This window comes from Lissotriton vulgaris, chromosome 2_1, assembly GCF_964263255.1.
Source record: "Lissotriton vulgaris chromosome 2_1, aLisVul1.2, whole genome shotgun sequence".
Taxonomy (NCBI): domain Eukaryota; kingdom Metazoa; phylum Chordata; class Amphibia; order Caudata; family Salamandridae; genus Lissotriton; species Lissotriton vulgaris.
This window is the reverse complement of record NC_141687.1, coordinates 1,760,464,184-1,760,480,530: the sequence shown is the minus strand read 5'-3', so window position 1 is coordinate 1,760,480,530 and position 16,347 is coordinate 1,760,464,184. Positions and strand designations below refer to the sequence as shown.

The 16,347-nt window shown below is 43.8% G+C and overlaps 1 protein-coding gene across 1 annotated transcript in view; it reads left to right on the top strand.

Annotated features, from left to right (window-relative positions):
- Positions 1–16,347, top strand: part of LOC147733250 (mucin-2-like) — a 596,915-nt gene that overhangs the window by 110,674 nt on the left and 469,894 nt on the right. The window contains exons 10-14 of the mRNA XM_086958940.1: positions 1,272–1,341; positions 4,130–4,270; positions 4,354–4,518; positions 6,525–6,619; positions 12,821–12,944. Coding sequence (XP_086815066.1) covers positions 1,272–1,341; positions 4,130–4,270; positions 4,354–4,518; positions 6,525–6,619; positions 12,821–12,944 — 595 coding nt within the window. The remainder of the gene's footprint in view (positions 1–1,271; positions 1,342–4,129; positions 4,271–4,353; positions 4,519–6,524; positions 6,620–12,820; positions 12,945–16,347) is intronic.

The following is a 16,347-nucleotide window of genomic DNA, read 5'->3' as shown; positions in this document are numbered from 1 at the left end:
TGATGTATTTTGACCAGATAAGGGTGCCACCCTTAAAGGGGCTTCTGACAAAGACCTGGGGGATACAAATGCCTTCGCATCAGGTGTACAACGCCCATAGGGCTCAAAGGGCTTCGTCATGTGTGTCAGCCTGGGATGAGAGAACTTCCCGAGCACACACACAGACAGTTTTGGAGCTGCCAGCCGCACCTGAGTACTTCACAGGTCTTTAAAAGACCATTTCAGGTTAACTAGGCTTTATGTTTTTTTTCACCCTTCTTAGAACCCCTGCATGTCTACTCTTCCTATTGCTGGAAGAATTACCCCCCTCCCCCAACTGTTGCACCTCTACCCTCTGACCTGTGACTCCAGACACTCTCAGCCGAGCCCCCAGCAGCTGGAGCTGCAGCAGCCCGGGCTGAGACACACGACTCGCGAAGGTGAAGTGGTGTGGTGAAGTGCGCGCCCCCCTGAAGGGATGCTGCACCTCCCAGGGGGGCGCACCCCACAGTTTGAAGATCTATGCTCTAGAATAATATATGCCCTTGTGTCTTCCATCCATCACAACCTTTTATGCTGATCTGTCATTTTAGCAATTCATAGGTGTCCTATTCCAAACAGAGTGCACAGTTATGGAAACCTTCAGTAGCAGGGGGAAACTGGAGTAAATTGAGGTTATTGAATGTACACAACAAATGTAATTGTCTCACAGTAAGAGCCACTGTGGAGAAAGGTGGCTTTATGCCACATTTGTTTTATTCCATTGGCTGTATTGTTAGTGCTGAGCCCCAAAGAGCAGCTGAGTGCTTCACACAAGACAGAGAAAAGACCCAATGGCCGTTCTTTGAAAAAACTCCACGGTCAATAGTTCAGTTACCTCTACAATGTAAACATTGTTACAACCCAGCCAATGATCTGGAGAGGAAATACCTGGGTGGGGTCTGAAAGAAGCAACCACCCATTACTTCTAGAATCTGCTGCCAATATTGTGAGTGCAGAAGGAGCGAAGGAGGAGTTGGTGTCTGAGGCAGAAGTTGAGGTCTATCTGGTGTAGGTGCACGGAGGTGTGCAAGAAAATAAATGTTAGGTGTGCATTGCTGGAATTTTATGTAAGAATGTCACAAGGCTGTAGGCAAAAGCAAAGTGTGGTGTGCATATTTGTATAAGTGAAGCATGGACAGTTGCAGATATACTGGTGACTCTATGGTACATCTCAAATTGTGCACCCATCTCCAATCTTTGTGTGTGAGTCGCAACATGAGCTACTAACTCCTCCACCCTTACCCCAACAGATCATTATCATTGACTCTGCTGGCAGTGTATCCATCAACTTCACTGTTGTTCAGCTTCCCATTGCATCAGGTAAGTCAGGACAATAACCACCTTTACCAGTTATCTGTCTTTTCACCTGGAGTTTGTTATTTCCATAGGTGAGGTTTTCAGCGATTATCTAATGTTAATGTGGCCATCAGGCGAATGATGTCACAATCCATGCCAATATGCCAGCTGACATCATCAAACAAAGCAGCATTGTAGAATGCCTGTTGTTGGTGACTGATAGACATGCAGAACTGGCTAAAGACTTTCTACACTGGATGGTCCCTTTAATGTCCTCACGAGGAAAGCAAGAGAGGAGCTAGGGTGGGATGTACTGTGGTAAATGACAAACCGAAAGTGCCTCTTCTCAAAGCTATTTTCATGTGTAGGTTTGACTCACACTTACAAGTGGCAGTCCTTACAAGCCGTGAATGTACACTTTACACTGCTAAGGATAATATTAAATGAGAGTAGATGTGCTGGCATAGGTGGTGAGTAAGAGTTTTAGGGTATGTCTGCTCTGGAAAGTCTGTGCACAGTGGCAAACGTGTGAGTTTTTGGTTTTCGCAAACGTTCACTCGGTCAATCGAATCCCTAGAAGCCGTAAGAGATTTACTAATGTCAAGGGAAGGAAAAAATACAATTAGGGAATAACGTCATCAATAATCGGTGGCGATCAACGAAAATAATTCATACATATCTTTATCAACTCATGCCTAAAATGAATTCCTGAAATTGCAGTAGTACTCCTGGGAAAACTGTGGCAGTTACAGCTTCCCGCAAGTACTCCTGGAAACCTTTGTGTAATCCACAACAATCACAAATGCGTATATGTAAAAGATCCCTACAAAAAAGTAAAAAAATATATTGGTAACAATATTTTTCCAAGAAAGTTGTGTCAAAAGATTATGTATCATTAAAAAAGATAACATTTTGTACAAAAACATTTTTATAGATCGCTTTTTTGAAGGTTCATTTTGACAGATAATCACACTTCTTTGTTCTGCTCCTATACATAACCGACCCTCTTTTTACGAGGGGAATATCCCTCTCCTCTGTCTAATTTCTCCCTATATTTCCATTCCTTCTTCTTACCTGTATTCTTTTCTGTATTCTTTCCTTCCTTCGATTCCTTTTTGTTTTCTATTTGCGTGGGCTTTCTCTTTGCATCCCATGTAATCTTGCATCAGGGGCACTCTACCTTCATCTGCTGCATCCTCTTGTCTCTCTGCTCCTGGCCCTGCACACCTGCTCTGTCTGTCTAGCCTGCTATGCTTACCTTGCCCCATCACTCGACAATTAGTTCTGCTCGTGCTCCTCTCCTTCATCGTCTCTTTCCCCCTTTCTTGTCACTTTTTTGGTGAAGCAGTGTCTTTCTTTCTCCGTTTGCTGCTTTTCTCCCCTTGTGGCTTGCATCACATCTCCGTTACAAGCCACCCCTGTAATGTTTAAGTTAATAATCATTTTGAACACCTTTGGAGCTCAAAAATGTATTAATTGTTTCTGGGTTATTATTCAAATAATGCTTTTTGAAAACATTATCGTAATTTTTGTTTAAATACAACACAATCAAATTTTCTAAACGTCGCCTCTTTTGTCTCTATTTTTTCCTACTCTACATTTTTAGGTCGAGGACCGAAGGCTGCGCTTGCGCAGTCTCCGGTGGGAGATTTAATGATTTGGAGTATGGGGCTTGAACCCGCCTCTCTCTTCCATTGGCTGGCTCCCTAAACGGAGGCCAGCCATTGGATGAGAGGGGCATCACTCAGTTCAAGCCCAGTCTCTTTCGGATTCGGGGGCGTGTTTTTTGCGTTCTTTCGACTGTGACGTCACCCGTCACTCAGAACGCCAAAAACACGCCCCCCGAATCCGAAATTTTCGGATGTTCGCGGCCGCCATTCTTGCCCGGCCGCCGCCAAGTCTTCCAGTGAGTGCTTGTTTTTTTAAAATCAAAAACAGCTTTATTGAACTAGGTTTCGGACGGGAACAAGCAAACTAGAACAAACATATACTTCTAAACCAGATAGACGAAGATGTTAAGATATTTCTTGCCTTTGTCTTTGTAAATATACATTAACAACACGTTTTAACAGTTGATTAAAAATACTAGATTGGTGTACCTAGTAAATGAGTTACAGATTAGTTTTAGAAAACAAACTGAGTCTTAAATATGTTGAGTTTGTTATAATTAGTGCAGCAGCATGATTTGAATGTTTACTCGTGTGAGCCTTGAAAATATTTGTGTTGACAGGAAGCACCGGTGTGGACAGGCACTAATACCAAGGATACATACATGTGTGAATTAAATATGGTATATGCATGCACCCACACACATCCACATGCTGCCCCAAATGACACACACACAAGTGTGTGTGTTACACATATCCATAAGACACACAGGTGGCTTGTTCATGTTCACAAATATGGACTAGGTTTGTTTGCTGCAATGCGTAATTCAATAAGTGAAATACAGAGATTTTGACAAAAATAGGAAACATCTTGTGAAGTGCAGTAGAAGGAAACTAGTTTCCCTGATCATTCACATTTACGCACAACTCAGCCACCAACCAATCATGCTGTGCTGGTGTGAGCAAGGGATTAAACCCTCAGATAACTTTGGCTGCAGAAGGGCTGTATTTGTATTAACCATTCATTGGTTAAAGGTGACTATTTATAGTCTCACAACTTTGATAATTATCTCTTAACAAAGTTTAAATTGCATTACTTCGTATTGAATTCAAAGACCATTTCTAGAGCCTGTTTTTTTTAAGTTGGTTAAATCAAAGGCTTGTGCTTCTTATAACAGTCTTGAATCTGTGTTCTCGGTTCCCAGGTGGTGTCAACATCTTCCAACCTTCTACCTACTTCATCATTGTACATCTAGCCACAGTGCAGCTCCAGCTTCAGATCCAGCTCATACCCATCATGCAAGTTTATATTATTCTTCAACCAGTGCACAAGGGGCTGACCTGTGGTAAGCAGCACTGCCTGGCAGAGATGATAAGTAATGCTCTGCCAGTGGCAAGAGATTTTAACATCTTCTCCTCACTCACTCAGGTCTCTGTGGAAACTTCAACGGTGACATGACTGACGACTTCTTAAATATCAACGGTGTGATGCAAGGAAGTGCTTCTGCCTTCGCTAATTCTTGGAAGAGTCTCCCATACTGCCCTGATGTTTCATTCCTGTATCTTGACCCCTGTGATTACAATACAGCAGCTGGTAAGCTTCAAAACTTTCCAAAGGTCTACATCTTGTTTAACAACATATGCTCGTTTTCAAGTGCAAATGTGGACTGTCACTGGATAGAAACCCAAACTTCAAGTGTCGGTGAACGACCTACAAAGGCGAAGATTTAACAATAGAAAAAATACACATTGTGCATCACATTTGATAAATGTGGCTGCCTTGGAGTTGCAATATTAACTCTAATATGAGAGAATGACTATGGAGCCTATCTAGAGATAGGCACTAACAGGACTGCCTCCGTCGGCTCTACTTATTGTACTTTACATGATTAGTAGTGCAGAGGAAGAAGCAGACCTGATGGCAAGCCTTTATCGGCTCTGGTATTGGGCCCCTTTTTGTTGATGTCACCAGAAAATATGGGGAAAAGCTTCCACTCTAGGATTACGGTTCATCCAGCATTTCCAGTTCCATCAAAACCTAGAAAAACAGTCCTGCATTGGTATCCTTCCTTTGAAAGGCATACAGTTGTTCCACACAGGCTGACATAAATCTCCTATCCTGTCAGTAGCATTTAAATTAATGTAGGCAATAAAAATGTACAACCACAGTTGGGGGTGGTTTCTTCTACTCATATATGATGAAGGCAATGCCCCATGATGCAGGAACATGATGCCACTACCACCACTTAATGTTTGTATCTGTGTAGATACTGCCAAGGTGGCAGGAAGCTCCTGGTAAAAAAACATATCTTGAAGTTCATCCGAGCCTTTCTCTCCCTGTGTGGTGAAGGTGGTACCTACTCCACCCAACTATACTGGAGTGCAGGGGCGTAGCTTGGTCAATAAGATGATGGGGGAGGGGGGTGTGAGCTTCTTCAGATTTTTAGAGTTTTAGGCTGGCACATAAGGCTTGAATACAATATACCACAAGCAGGGTGCATGAGAGGGGCCTAAGGGGCAGTGGAAATGGAGAGGAATGCGGATTGATAGGGGTACTAAGAGAGAAACTTTGTAAAAATAAACAATATTCAGAGGACTTTCAAAATAAAGAGGGAAGAGTATGTGTGCGTTTTTGTCTGGGTGTATGTAAAAATCCTTGGTGAAATCCGAATGACATCTCACAATACCCGACTGAAAGCCCCTGGACCCAACTATTTTTCAGAAAATACGTTTAATTAGGGGGTGCTTCAAACCCCAAACAGCTCTCCCCCAAAGCTATACCCCTGATGGAATGTCTGTTTTCGTAACCTTAGATCGGGCAGTAAGTTTTAACAAAATAACATTTTCAATAATGTGTGGCAGTAACTACTTGTGGTTAACAACAAAGTAGTTACCTGATGACATATGTTTTTTTTTTCTTTTTTTCTTTTTGTGTCCTCATATTGCCAAAAAAAAAAAATCATAGTAGAATACCTCCATCTACTCCTTGCCATTTTCCCAGCCCTCCGGATAGGCATCGGAGAAAGATAGAGCGTTCTTTCCTTGATTACACCGAAACCTTCTCCAATCCCGTTCACTCTATCCGGTTCCAGCCCTCTTAGATACTAGGGAGATTTGGACCAACGGTGGTTTTTCTGTTGTTTTTTTTTGCTTAATCATTGGACCCAATGTCTCTTTCTCTCCAAATTAACAAGTTTGCCCACCTTACTTTTTACATCACAGGCCATGTCACTCTCACTTAAACATATTACATTTCTTAAAAATTCTGAAAATACCGGGGATCTTCTGATTTCCAGAGCCTGCACATCTCTCTCCTGGCCAAAATAGTGACAAAAAATATAAAGTTATACATAGGTGAATTCATTTGGTAGTCATTTGGTAGGCCGAAGAAAACCAAACTAATGCTTATGTCTATTGGTCTCTTCAAAACTTATCTCAAGCCTGCCCTTTCCACCCATGATGTAAGGTTTTAGACGTGTTGAGTTTGTAAGATTACAATTAAGAAAATAAAGGGGAATGCACTCATTTCCACTTTAATCAGTGCATCTATGCTAGTCACCTTCCAGAAATGCTAATATGTTCCCTTCATTTACTCTACAGAGCAAAATGCTGAACTCTGGTGTCGCTCTTTAACTAACTCTAGAGGGCCTTTTGCGAAATGCCACAGCATGGAGAATCCAATGGAATACGAGAAGGTATGTGTTTCTTTCTATAACAGATAAACATTATACGGTCCTTGGGATTAGACCTACCTAAAAGCAAAGTATTACTTTATAATACTTGAGTCAATGATTCTCCAGCACAGCGAGCATTGGCAATGCAATATCTAATGAGTACGAGTAGACAAAGGCCCTTATTTAATGTTCGATGAGTTTGCACTATCTGCCAAAAAGTAGCAAATGTTCAATCAATCAATCAATCAAGTGGCTCGTAAAGCGCAACTATTCACCCGTAAGGTTCTCAAGATGCTGGGAGGAGGGGGGGTAGTGATTGCAGATCTGTTGCAAGGTACAGTGGTTCAGTCAAAGCGCCAGGTCTTGAGGTCTTTCCTGAATTGGGGCAGGGAAATGATTGCCTTAGGGGAGAGGCAGGGTGTTCCAGGTTTTTAATGCCAGGTAGGAGAAAGATCTTCCCCCGGCCGTGGTCTTGTGGATACGTGGGATGGCGGCTAGGGCCAGTTGGGCTGTGCAGAGGTCTCTAGTGGGTGCATGGAATAAGAGGCAGTGGAGATGTTCTGTCTGCTGTATTAAGAGTGCATTGATGTCAATGCTTCTGAAAATGGTGGACAGGACATCCATCACTTTTTGATGGCTAGTTCGCTTCACCAAACTCCCAAAGTTTAAACTTCAGACTTCAGAGTTGACAAAGGTGGATATAATCACCTTACTTCAGCAGAATTTAATGGGAATACATTTAACTCTCTAGATGCCGCTCTGTAATGAGAATTTGGTAATGCAGGATTTGCACAATCATCGAGGATCCATAATTTTAAAATCTATACTTTTGCACTGTGTTTTAGAAAAACGAATTCAGTTCATGATTTTTTGCCCTTTACTTCCCCTGTATTACCATTAATAGGTCTGGTACCTAGCCATGGGTTGCTTATGTGTCCTCCCCTTGACTTTGATCAACTTCCTGGTAGAAGGCAGGTTAGCTCCTAAATTTGATTACCTATCACTCGGGGTTTCCAGTTTTGGTCTACGAATATCAGGAGCCATGACATATTTTCTTAAGTGGGACACGCTAAAAATGCATACCCAGGTTATGCAGGACAAGTAATCCTTTCTCCTATTGATTTTTGTATATTTTTAAGATATCCACTTAAGACACATTTACAGAGCAGGACTCTAAATGAGAATAATTTGCACAATCAATAGTTAAATTTGAAAACCTCCTTGGCTCTAGGCCTTTTTGACCAACGATGGACTACCCTCTCTGCAGCACCACCATTGACTGATGCAAAGGAAGCCACTTGGCATTCAATGGGTGCCTCGTTTCAGGCTATTTTCAAGAATATAACTGAATCCAAACTACTGTACATTACACTCAATGTTTAAATGCTTCTTTTTGTTAATTTCTCCTCTTATGTGACCTTTGAGGGTGGCAGTGTTCTAAGGTTTCAAATCAGAATAATCATAATAGGAAGCAGGGATCCTGATTAGGAGTCAAGCAAAGCTGTATCCCCGTGTGGGATACTGTTTGACCTGGTCAACACAGGGCTCAATTTTACCATCCAGTGATGCCAGCCAGTCTCTATACCTGTACATGCTTGGGCATTTTTTTCGTAAGGTGAGGGCATGTAATGCTCCTCTGCCAGGGCACATTTTTTACCTTGATTCTCCTACCAATCCAGGTATCCTTCTTTCACACCTGCCCAGCAACTCCCCACCAGAAAAAGGGTTTGTAGCTGCTAGAAACAGATAGTAATTGTGAGTGTTAAACACCCTTGGAACAGGGAAAACCTGTTCAATTCTGCTGGGGCCACACACTAATTCTCCACTGCAAGCAGGGGCATAGCTTCCAATGGTATAGCAGGTGCAGTGGCATCAGGGTCCATAGACCTGAGGCACCTCCTGAACCCTTTTTATTGCTGCATTTTTTATTTCAGTCTGCAGCAGGGTACCCATTTCCTTCCTTGCACTAGGGCCCATGACACAGTTACATTAATTGATAATTGCATTGTACTGCCTGGAATGTTATTGCACATTAATGTTAATTTCATATGCAGATTTCACCTAGCCAGTACCATGTAACTCCTAATTAGGGCCTAATGCTTTAAATCTAAGTAATACCTCAATTACTTACAGTAATTGCATTACTCAGAGTCCTTCCCTTGGCTTTCCTTACTTACATGAATAAGGCAGTCCTGCCTCGCCAGACAACCAATCCAAATCGTGCACTACCTGAACAAAAAGCCCCACCCCCTCCAATCCTCTTGTCTGTTAAAAGCATGAATCATTCTTTTTGTTATAGTTGGCCTGGGTTAACAGGGAGGGAGGAATGGCGAGAGTAAGTAAGGACAGCTAGAGGAAGTACTCAGAGTAATGCAATTACTGGTAAGTAATTGAGTCATTACCTCATTGTCCTTCCTTCCTTACATAAATGAGAAGTGCAAAGTCACATAATACCAGGTTACCTCAACATATTTACTGAAACAGACCTAACTTTCAGTGAATCTGTAACACACGATAGTGTATACCAAGAGAAAACCTCTATTTCTGCATAGAAGCTAATACACCTGAACCAAACAAAGGGTCCACTTTAATCTCCTGACCAATACAATAGTGTTTGATGAAAGTGGACAGGGAAGCCCAGGCAGCTGCCCTACAAATTTCAGTCAAAGAGCCACCCTGAATCTCGGCCATGGAAGTGGACAACGCTCTGGTAGATTTTCCTTGAATCCTCCTGGGGAGAGGACAGAAAGATGCCCTGTACGACAATAACAATACATGAACTCACCCACTGACTGAGAGATGCCACTGTGGGCTTTTACCCGCTTTCTTAGAAGGGCAACATTTACAAAAAGTGATTCAGTATCCAAATAGATCAAAAGTACTCGTCTAACATCCAGATTGAGGAGATCACTCTCCTCCTCCATGGGAGAAGCAGGGAGGAGCCTAGGAAGAATAATCTCCTGTTCTCTGTGAAAAGAGGAAATAACCTTAGGGATGAAACAGGAAGAGTACGAACACCCTACAGAATGGATGTCCGGAGGATAAAAGCAGACAACTTCCCTAATCTCCTGGCCAAAGTAATCACCCTGAGAAATAAAGTTTTAAGAGTTAAAGTTCTGACATCAATGTCATGAAGAGGTTTGAAAGGAGGGCGTTGTTAGACATCTAAAACTAGTAACAAATCCCAAGAAGGAAAATTGACGTGGAGAAGGAGAATACATATTCAAAAGTCTCCTAAAGAACTGGGGAACCAAACCATCAGTAGATTACCCCAAAATGCCCTGACAGGTCTGATCGAAGCCCACTGGATCTGCAAAGGGGAGATTCTGAGACCCAAGGAAGTGCCCTCTTGGGAAAGGACAGAACTTCGACTAAGCTGGCAGTATATGGATCCAAATGTCTGGAAGTACAACATTTGCGTAAAGTAGCCCAATGTCTAGAATAAGCCTTTAGCGTCTAAATCCTATAAGAAGCCTGAAAAGTAACAACTAAGGAATCTTGAACACCCCTATCTGTCAATCCCAACCTAACTAGAACCTCTTGCTGGAGAACAGGGAAGTCCAATGGAGGAGGAGAGATAGGAAACCCTCATTTCCTCCTACTCCCACAAGGAAGTGAGGAGAAGAAACCAATTTGAGCATGTCTGAGTTGAAGAAACCAAAACCACAGTTGCCTGTTCCCGCCGGACCCTCAGAAGAAACTTGGAAATGACAGGAAAAGGAGGGAAAACAAAGCAAAACAAAAGGGGATGATGGACGGAGCGTTTGAGAAAATCAAACACTCACCCCCAGTCAACTGATCTGGGTTTAATCCATCACCATTCTTTAGCTCACTCAGCCACCCCAGTTCAGACATGGCCATATGCGAATCAGTCTGACCCTGTGCCTCATGGGAACAGTCCAGCCCAAACTGCCAAGCCATATCTTCCCTGGACCGGAAACAAGCATCCTGGGACCGGTTTCAGATTCATAATCCTCATCAGCCAGGCTATCTTGAATCCAGTGGCCAAGTGAGCAAGGGACTCACGTCTGAGCATACCCTGCCAATTTAGGGCGAACAAAGCGAAACAAAAGGGGATGATGGACGGAGCGTTTGAGCAAATCAAACAATCACCCCCTGTCAACTGATCTGGGTTTAATCCATCACCATTCTTTAGCTCACTCAGCCACCCCAGTTCAGACATGGTCATATGCAAATCAGTTTGACCCTGTGCCTCATGGGAACAGTCCAGCCCAAACTGCCAAGCCATATCTTCCCTGGACCGGAAACAAGCATCCTGGGACCGGTTTCAGATTCATAATCCTCATCAGCCAGGCTATCTTGAATCCAGTGGCCAAGTGAGCAAGGGACTCACGTCTGAGCATACCCTGCCAACTTAGGGCGAACAAAGCGAAACAAAAGGGGATGATGGACGGAGCATTTGAGCAAATCAAACACTCACCCCCAGTCAACTGATCTGGGTTTAATCCATCACCATTCTTTAGCTCACTCAGCCACCCCAGTTCACACAAGGCCATATGCAAATCAGTCTGAGCCTGTGCCTCATGGGAACAGTCCAGCCCGAACTGCCAAGCCATGTCTTCCCTGGACCGGAAACAAGCATCCAGGGACCGGTTCCATCACCTGTGGTTTTTGCATTTGTCACCCCGAGTGGGATGGGTATGCTCAGACATGAGTCCCATGCTCTCCACACCACTGGATTCAAGCAAGCCGGGCTGAAGACGGCTGGAATGCCGGAAACCGGTCCTCGGAAGCTTGCAACTTCTATATGTGCTGCATTCTAAAGTACACAAATAAGTTACAAATCTCCAGTAGTTATTGTTCATGAACAATCATTCTCTGCATTGCAGGCAACCTTGCACTATGGTTCAAGGGTGCCTGCGTTGGCAGCTACATTTAGCGCCAGTGCTATGGGAAATGCAGGGGTGCGCCGTAATATTGTAAATCCCTGAGTATTCAGAATGTTGGAGCTTGGTGTTACCAATTGTGGCGTAACACCACGCTTGCCATTCTGTTGTAAATATGCCATCGAGTCTCCAGACCCAACTACCAAGCCAATAATGCATTTATCTGAGGGGGTGGGGTGTTATAGCCCAAACATCCCCCAATGAAGCTATGCCCCTGCAAATGGTAAAACTCCATCCACCTCGGTAGTTTCGTGCAGGATAACCTCCAGACGATTCTCGGAAATAAATTCAAGAGCAGAGGTAACAAACACTTCTTAGTCACTGCTCGTTGATGTCTATTGCCTCCACGTGTCCACAGTGCACCCAATAAAATCTCCTTCAGAAAAAAAATTCAAATGCGTCTTTTCTGACCGACACCATCGACCTACAAAGTCACTCCGTCCACATCAGGCACCTAAAAGCAATCACGTTTTCCAGCGTGTGTACGATACATTTATAGATAAATACATACATATAAACTAATGTCCCTGGTATTGGCAAACAATTCACCGGAAAATGTTGCTAGTCTGCATTGGCTGTTAGTCAGTTTGCAGAAGTACTCCCAGGTTTCAATGAACTTTAAACCTGTGCATAGGTAACCGTAATTCTAACATAACAAACATGCATTATAATACAGGATGAGGTTAGGGGTGAAAGACACCACAATGTGTTGTTTTCACAAAATTTCGTAAAATGTATGTGAAATGGGCAAAGGTATTTCTAATGTTTTATGCGAAAACTGAACATGAAGGCCTGCGTTCAAAAGTCACGCAAGTTATTGACAAGGGGCTGATTTGAGAAAAAAATGTCCCTTGACCTTGGTTTTACTCTTCCTGTGAGAGACTTTTTCTGCTTGAACCAGTCTCCTGTGGGTGTAATCTTTGCAAAATGTCAAACCTGGGAATCCCATGAAATGGTGTGAAATGTGTATGTGTGAAAAACACCAATTTAGTAAGATTTGATCCCTGTAAGAAATACTTCCATGGACCAGGGAAATACAATATTCTTGGGTTCACAAGACTTGGTCAGTTGACAATTTGAAGATAAAAGTATTACTTTAACCAGTTGTAATGCGTCATTGGCAGCCATAGAGGGAGGCAGCTGTCAGCACAAAGTTGCGCTTTATAAGTACAAATTATTAAAGCCACTTTTCCGTGGGGGAAGTCAATGTAACAAAAATAAGGGGTGACGGTGCAGATTAAACGAGCGGGGTGTATCCAATGAAAAAATGAATCTCCGTCATAAATAACACTTTCTTTCTTTTCTCTGTTGGTAGAAATGCATATTTGGCTCCTGTTCGTGTAAGGACGCTGAACTCTGCATCTGTGCTGCCTTCTCGTCCTACATCAAAGCATGCAACATCAAAGGGATCGCCTTGAACGTGAGGCAGCCGGACGTCTGTAAGTGACTAGGGGTACCTGTGGGGGCCTTTAGAGGGGTAATAAGCAACGTCGGACCCATTCAATCGTTAATAGACTCAGCACTTCACGTATGCATGAAAAAACTGTTGTTACAAGCGGCCTGTTCATTCCGAAAGGCCGTAACGGGAGGTATTGTTTGGAATGATCAGTTCTATGGAAAACCTGCGCATAAATGGTATTTTACCGGCGCTTTTACCGGCTGCAAGCAGACGAGGGGGCATATTAGCAAGGCGGGTGATATGAAATCAGTCTCTGAAAGCAGTCGCTAACATCGCTATCGCCTATTCTCAACGCAGGCTTAGCGATTAAAAAATGTGCGCTAAGCGCGAATATCGCTGAAAACTAACGCCTGCTCAGACCACTTCTTAACCTGTATATCCAATGGGAGGTGGATATTCAGGTCAAGACCCTATTGGCGTTAATGCTTGAATATCGCTGGATTTCCAGCGATATTCACGCATTAAGCCGATATCGCCGGATATTTTATCGCATTTGAGATAAACGTTGCTAATAGCACGTTATCTCTGCAATAAAATCCGGCGATGCACGGCGATAGAAAAAATGTCGCTAATCCTATTTAGCAATAAAGTTGTTGATAATATGCCCCGAGTTCTCTGGCTGGAGATGCGGATATCGTTTTAGTGCATCAAATTTCCACATTTTATGTTCTAAATACTCATAGTCCCCTGTATTTCCCTGCCCCCAGAATTTCGGGACCGCCAAATAAAAGTAGCAGGCCACTCGTAATGCAGGCCGAAGTAGCCTATAGATGTGAAATCCCGCTTCTTTGGCACCCGCTACTTTTCTATAAAGTCCATGGTTTTGCTGAAAAGGGGGCAAGATTTCTCAGTAAAGAAGTGTGTGTGAAGATCAATCGAGGTTTTTAGGTATAGACTGCAATGTGTGATGGTGTAAACGTAATGCAACTTGGGTTCATAAAATGGAAGCTCCAGATTGGTAAGTGAAAAAGAGCTGGGCAGGGGTGTGATTGTTCAAATGTACCACAAACCTGATTCTAATACCCACAGCTACTTGGTAGCTCCTTGAATGGCATTTGGATTTGTTTTACTTTGTAAATGTGTTTTATAATGTTTGAGAATATTTTTTGGTTCAGAGGCCGTCGACTTGCCCCTGTGCCTCCACCCTCCTCCCATCTTACCCCTCACATGGTTAGAGCTCAGATGGTACCCACCAGCACCTTGCGAAGATATAGTTTTATTCAAAATATGTTCGGCAAGAACACGCAATCCCACCTAACGTAGAGAGTGGTAGAGGAGCTAGATGCCTGCCGCAGTCAGTGCAGGTAAGAGTGGTGAGGCTGGGTGGGGCGGCATTTAAACATACGACAGCGAGGGAAATTTAAATAAATAATGTTTTTTCTTGTGGTCGTATGTTGAAATCCACCCCCACCGGCCCCCACCGCTCTTATCTGCACAGACCGCGGCTTCTAGATGCCACATCTCCAGATATGGATATTGAACCTAGAAAAGTAGCGTGCAAACAAAACGAGTCATAGGATCAAAAATGATGCACGGGTTAGAAAATGTCTCTGTGCTTGGTAAAAAGAGGAAACTCCTAAAGTTTAGAAATGAGAAGTAAAGATGCAGGGCATTAGAAAGATGAGACTTCATAAGGATAATGGTTGTGAGTCCCACAATGACAATAACTGTGGGTAACATAGACGTAAATATGCTATTGGCACTAAGAGGAATACTATGCAGTTCTTCATCTGCCATTAACAGGTCTTATCAGATAGGAGCACACTTTGATGTTAACATGCAAGATATTGTTTGCATTAAAATTAACTTCATGATCAAGACTACAAAATCGCAAAGAGCGACTAACTATTAGAAGTAGAATTTAACACTCCCGCCCCGGTCCGCCGCGTCCAGCTGGGCGTTTGTTGCGGAGGGTGGAGGAGGAGCCCAGCACTTCCGGGCGAAGGTTTGCTAGTTCAGCGCTCTAGTCCCGCTGTACTGCACGAGTGTATAAATTCTCCATTTCTGCACACTCGCGTGGTGGAGAAGAGTCCAGCCGGTGGCAGAGGCTGACTCTATCCGCTCACGCTGTGTGTCTTGTGTGTGTTACACTGCGAGCGCTGACTTTCAATAGCGTTTTAAAACTTTGGCGAATGCTGCTAAATTTTATGCCTGTGTAATACTGTGTTAGTTTTTTAAACAGCGCCTCACCTGAAATCACTCTGCTTACTTTAACACTCCCGCCCCGGTCCGCCGCGTCCAGCTGGGCGTTTGTTGCGGAGGGTGGAGGAGGAGCCCAGCACTTCCGGGCGAAGGTTTGCTAGTTCAGCGCTCTAGTCGCCCCTAGGTCGCCTATAAATGTGCGTAGGTCCGCGTCCGCGCAGCGGACGCGTGCAGTGGGCGCGCCGGAAGCGCGCCGAAGTCGAGCCTAAGTCCAGCCCGTCTGCGCCCGTCCGCGCCAGGACGGGGCGCGGGGCCAGGACTCCTTGCCACCCTCATCCCTCACCGCTGCGATATGATAGGCAGGTACTGCTAGATTTATGCCCTGATGTCCCCCTCCAATGTAAACACAATATGGAGGCGCTTTCCTTGCATAGCTGCCCTTCATGCTCATTTACGCCGACTATGTTACCTACTAAGAATCCTATCACTAGGCAGATTAAGGCTGGCCTGATCAATTGCCGCTCACTTAGCAAACACAGCACTCAAATACATCACCTACTTGAGGATGATGGACTCGATATCCTGTTTTTAACCGAGACGTGGTTAGGTGAATTTTCTGACCCTGACATCATAGAGGCTATGCCTCCTGGCTACTCCCGCTCCAGAATAGACAGAAAGGATGGAAGGGGAGGAGGAATTGCTATAGCCATCAGATCTCCAATAGTCTGCTCTCTATCCCCCATCATAATTGACCACTGTGAAGCTGGCTCTTTTACTATAGTCATTGGCCCTCAACTTTCTCTGTCAGGCATTCTTGTATACAGGCCTCCTGGCAGACTGTATGATTTTACAACCAGCCTGACAGAAGCCACAGCACACTTAGCAATTAGGAAAAGTAGACTAATCGTGCTTGGTGATATGAACGTCCACTTTGACGATCCCCTCGACACCGAAGCTAAGGACATCAGGTCTGAACTTCAATCTCTACAGCTCGACCTTATCAACAGTGATCCCACTCACAGACTGGGCCATCTCCTAGACCCAATCTTTATGAATGGTTCCGGAGTACATGCCAATTCCCCTATTCCGGTCCCTTGGACTGATCACTTTATTATCCCATTCATCATCCAATTATCCGATTCTGATCCTAAACCAGCCAGCAATCATCGCTATTTACGACGGAACTGGAAAAACTTCTCTCATGAGACTTTTAATAAGATACTTGATACAGGAGGTTCCCT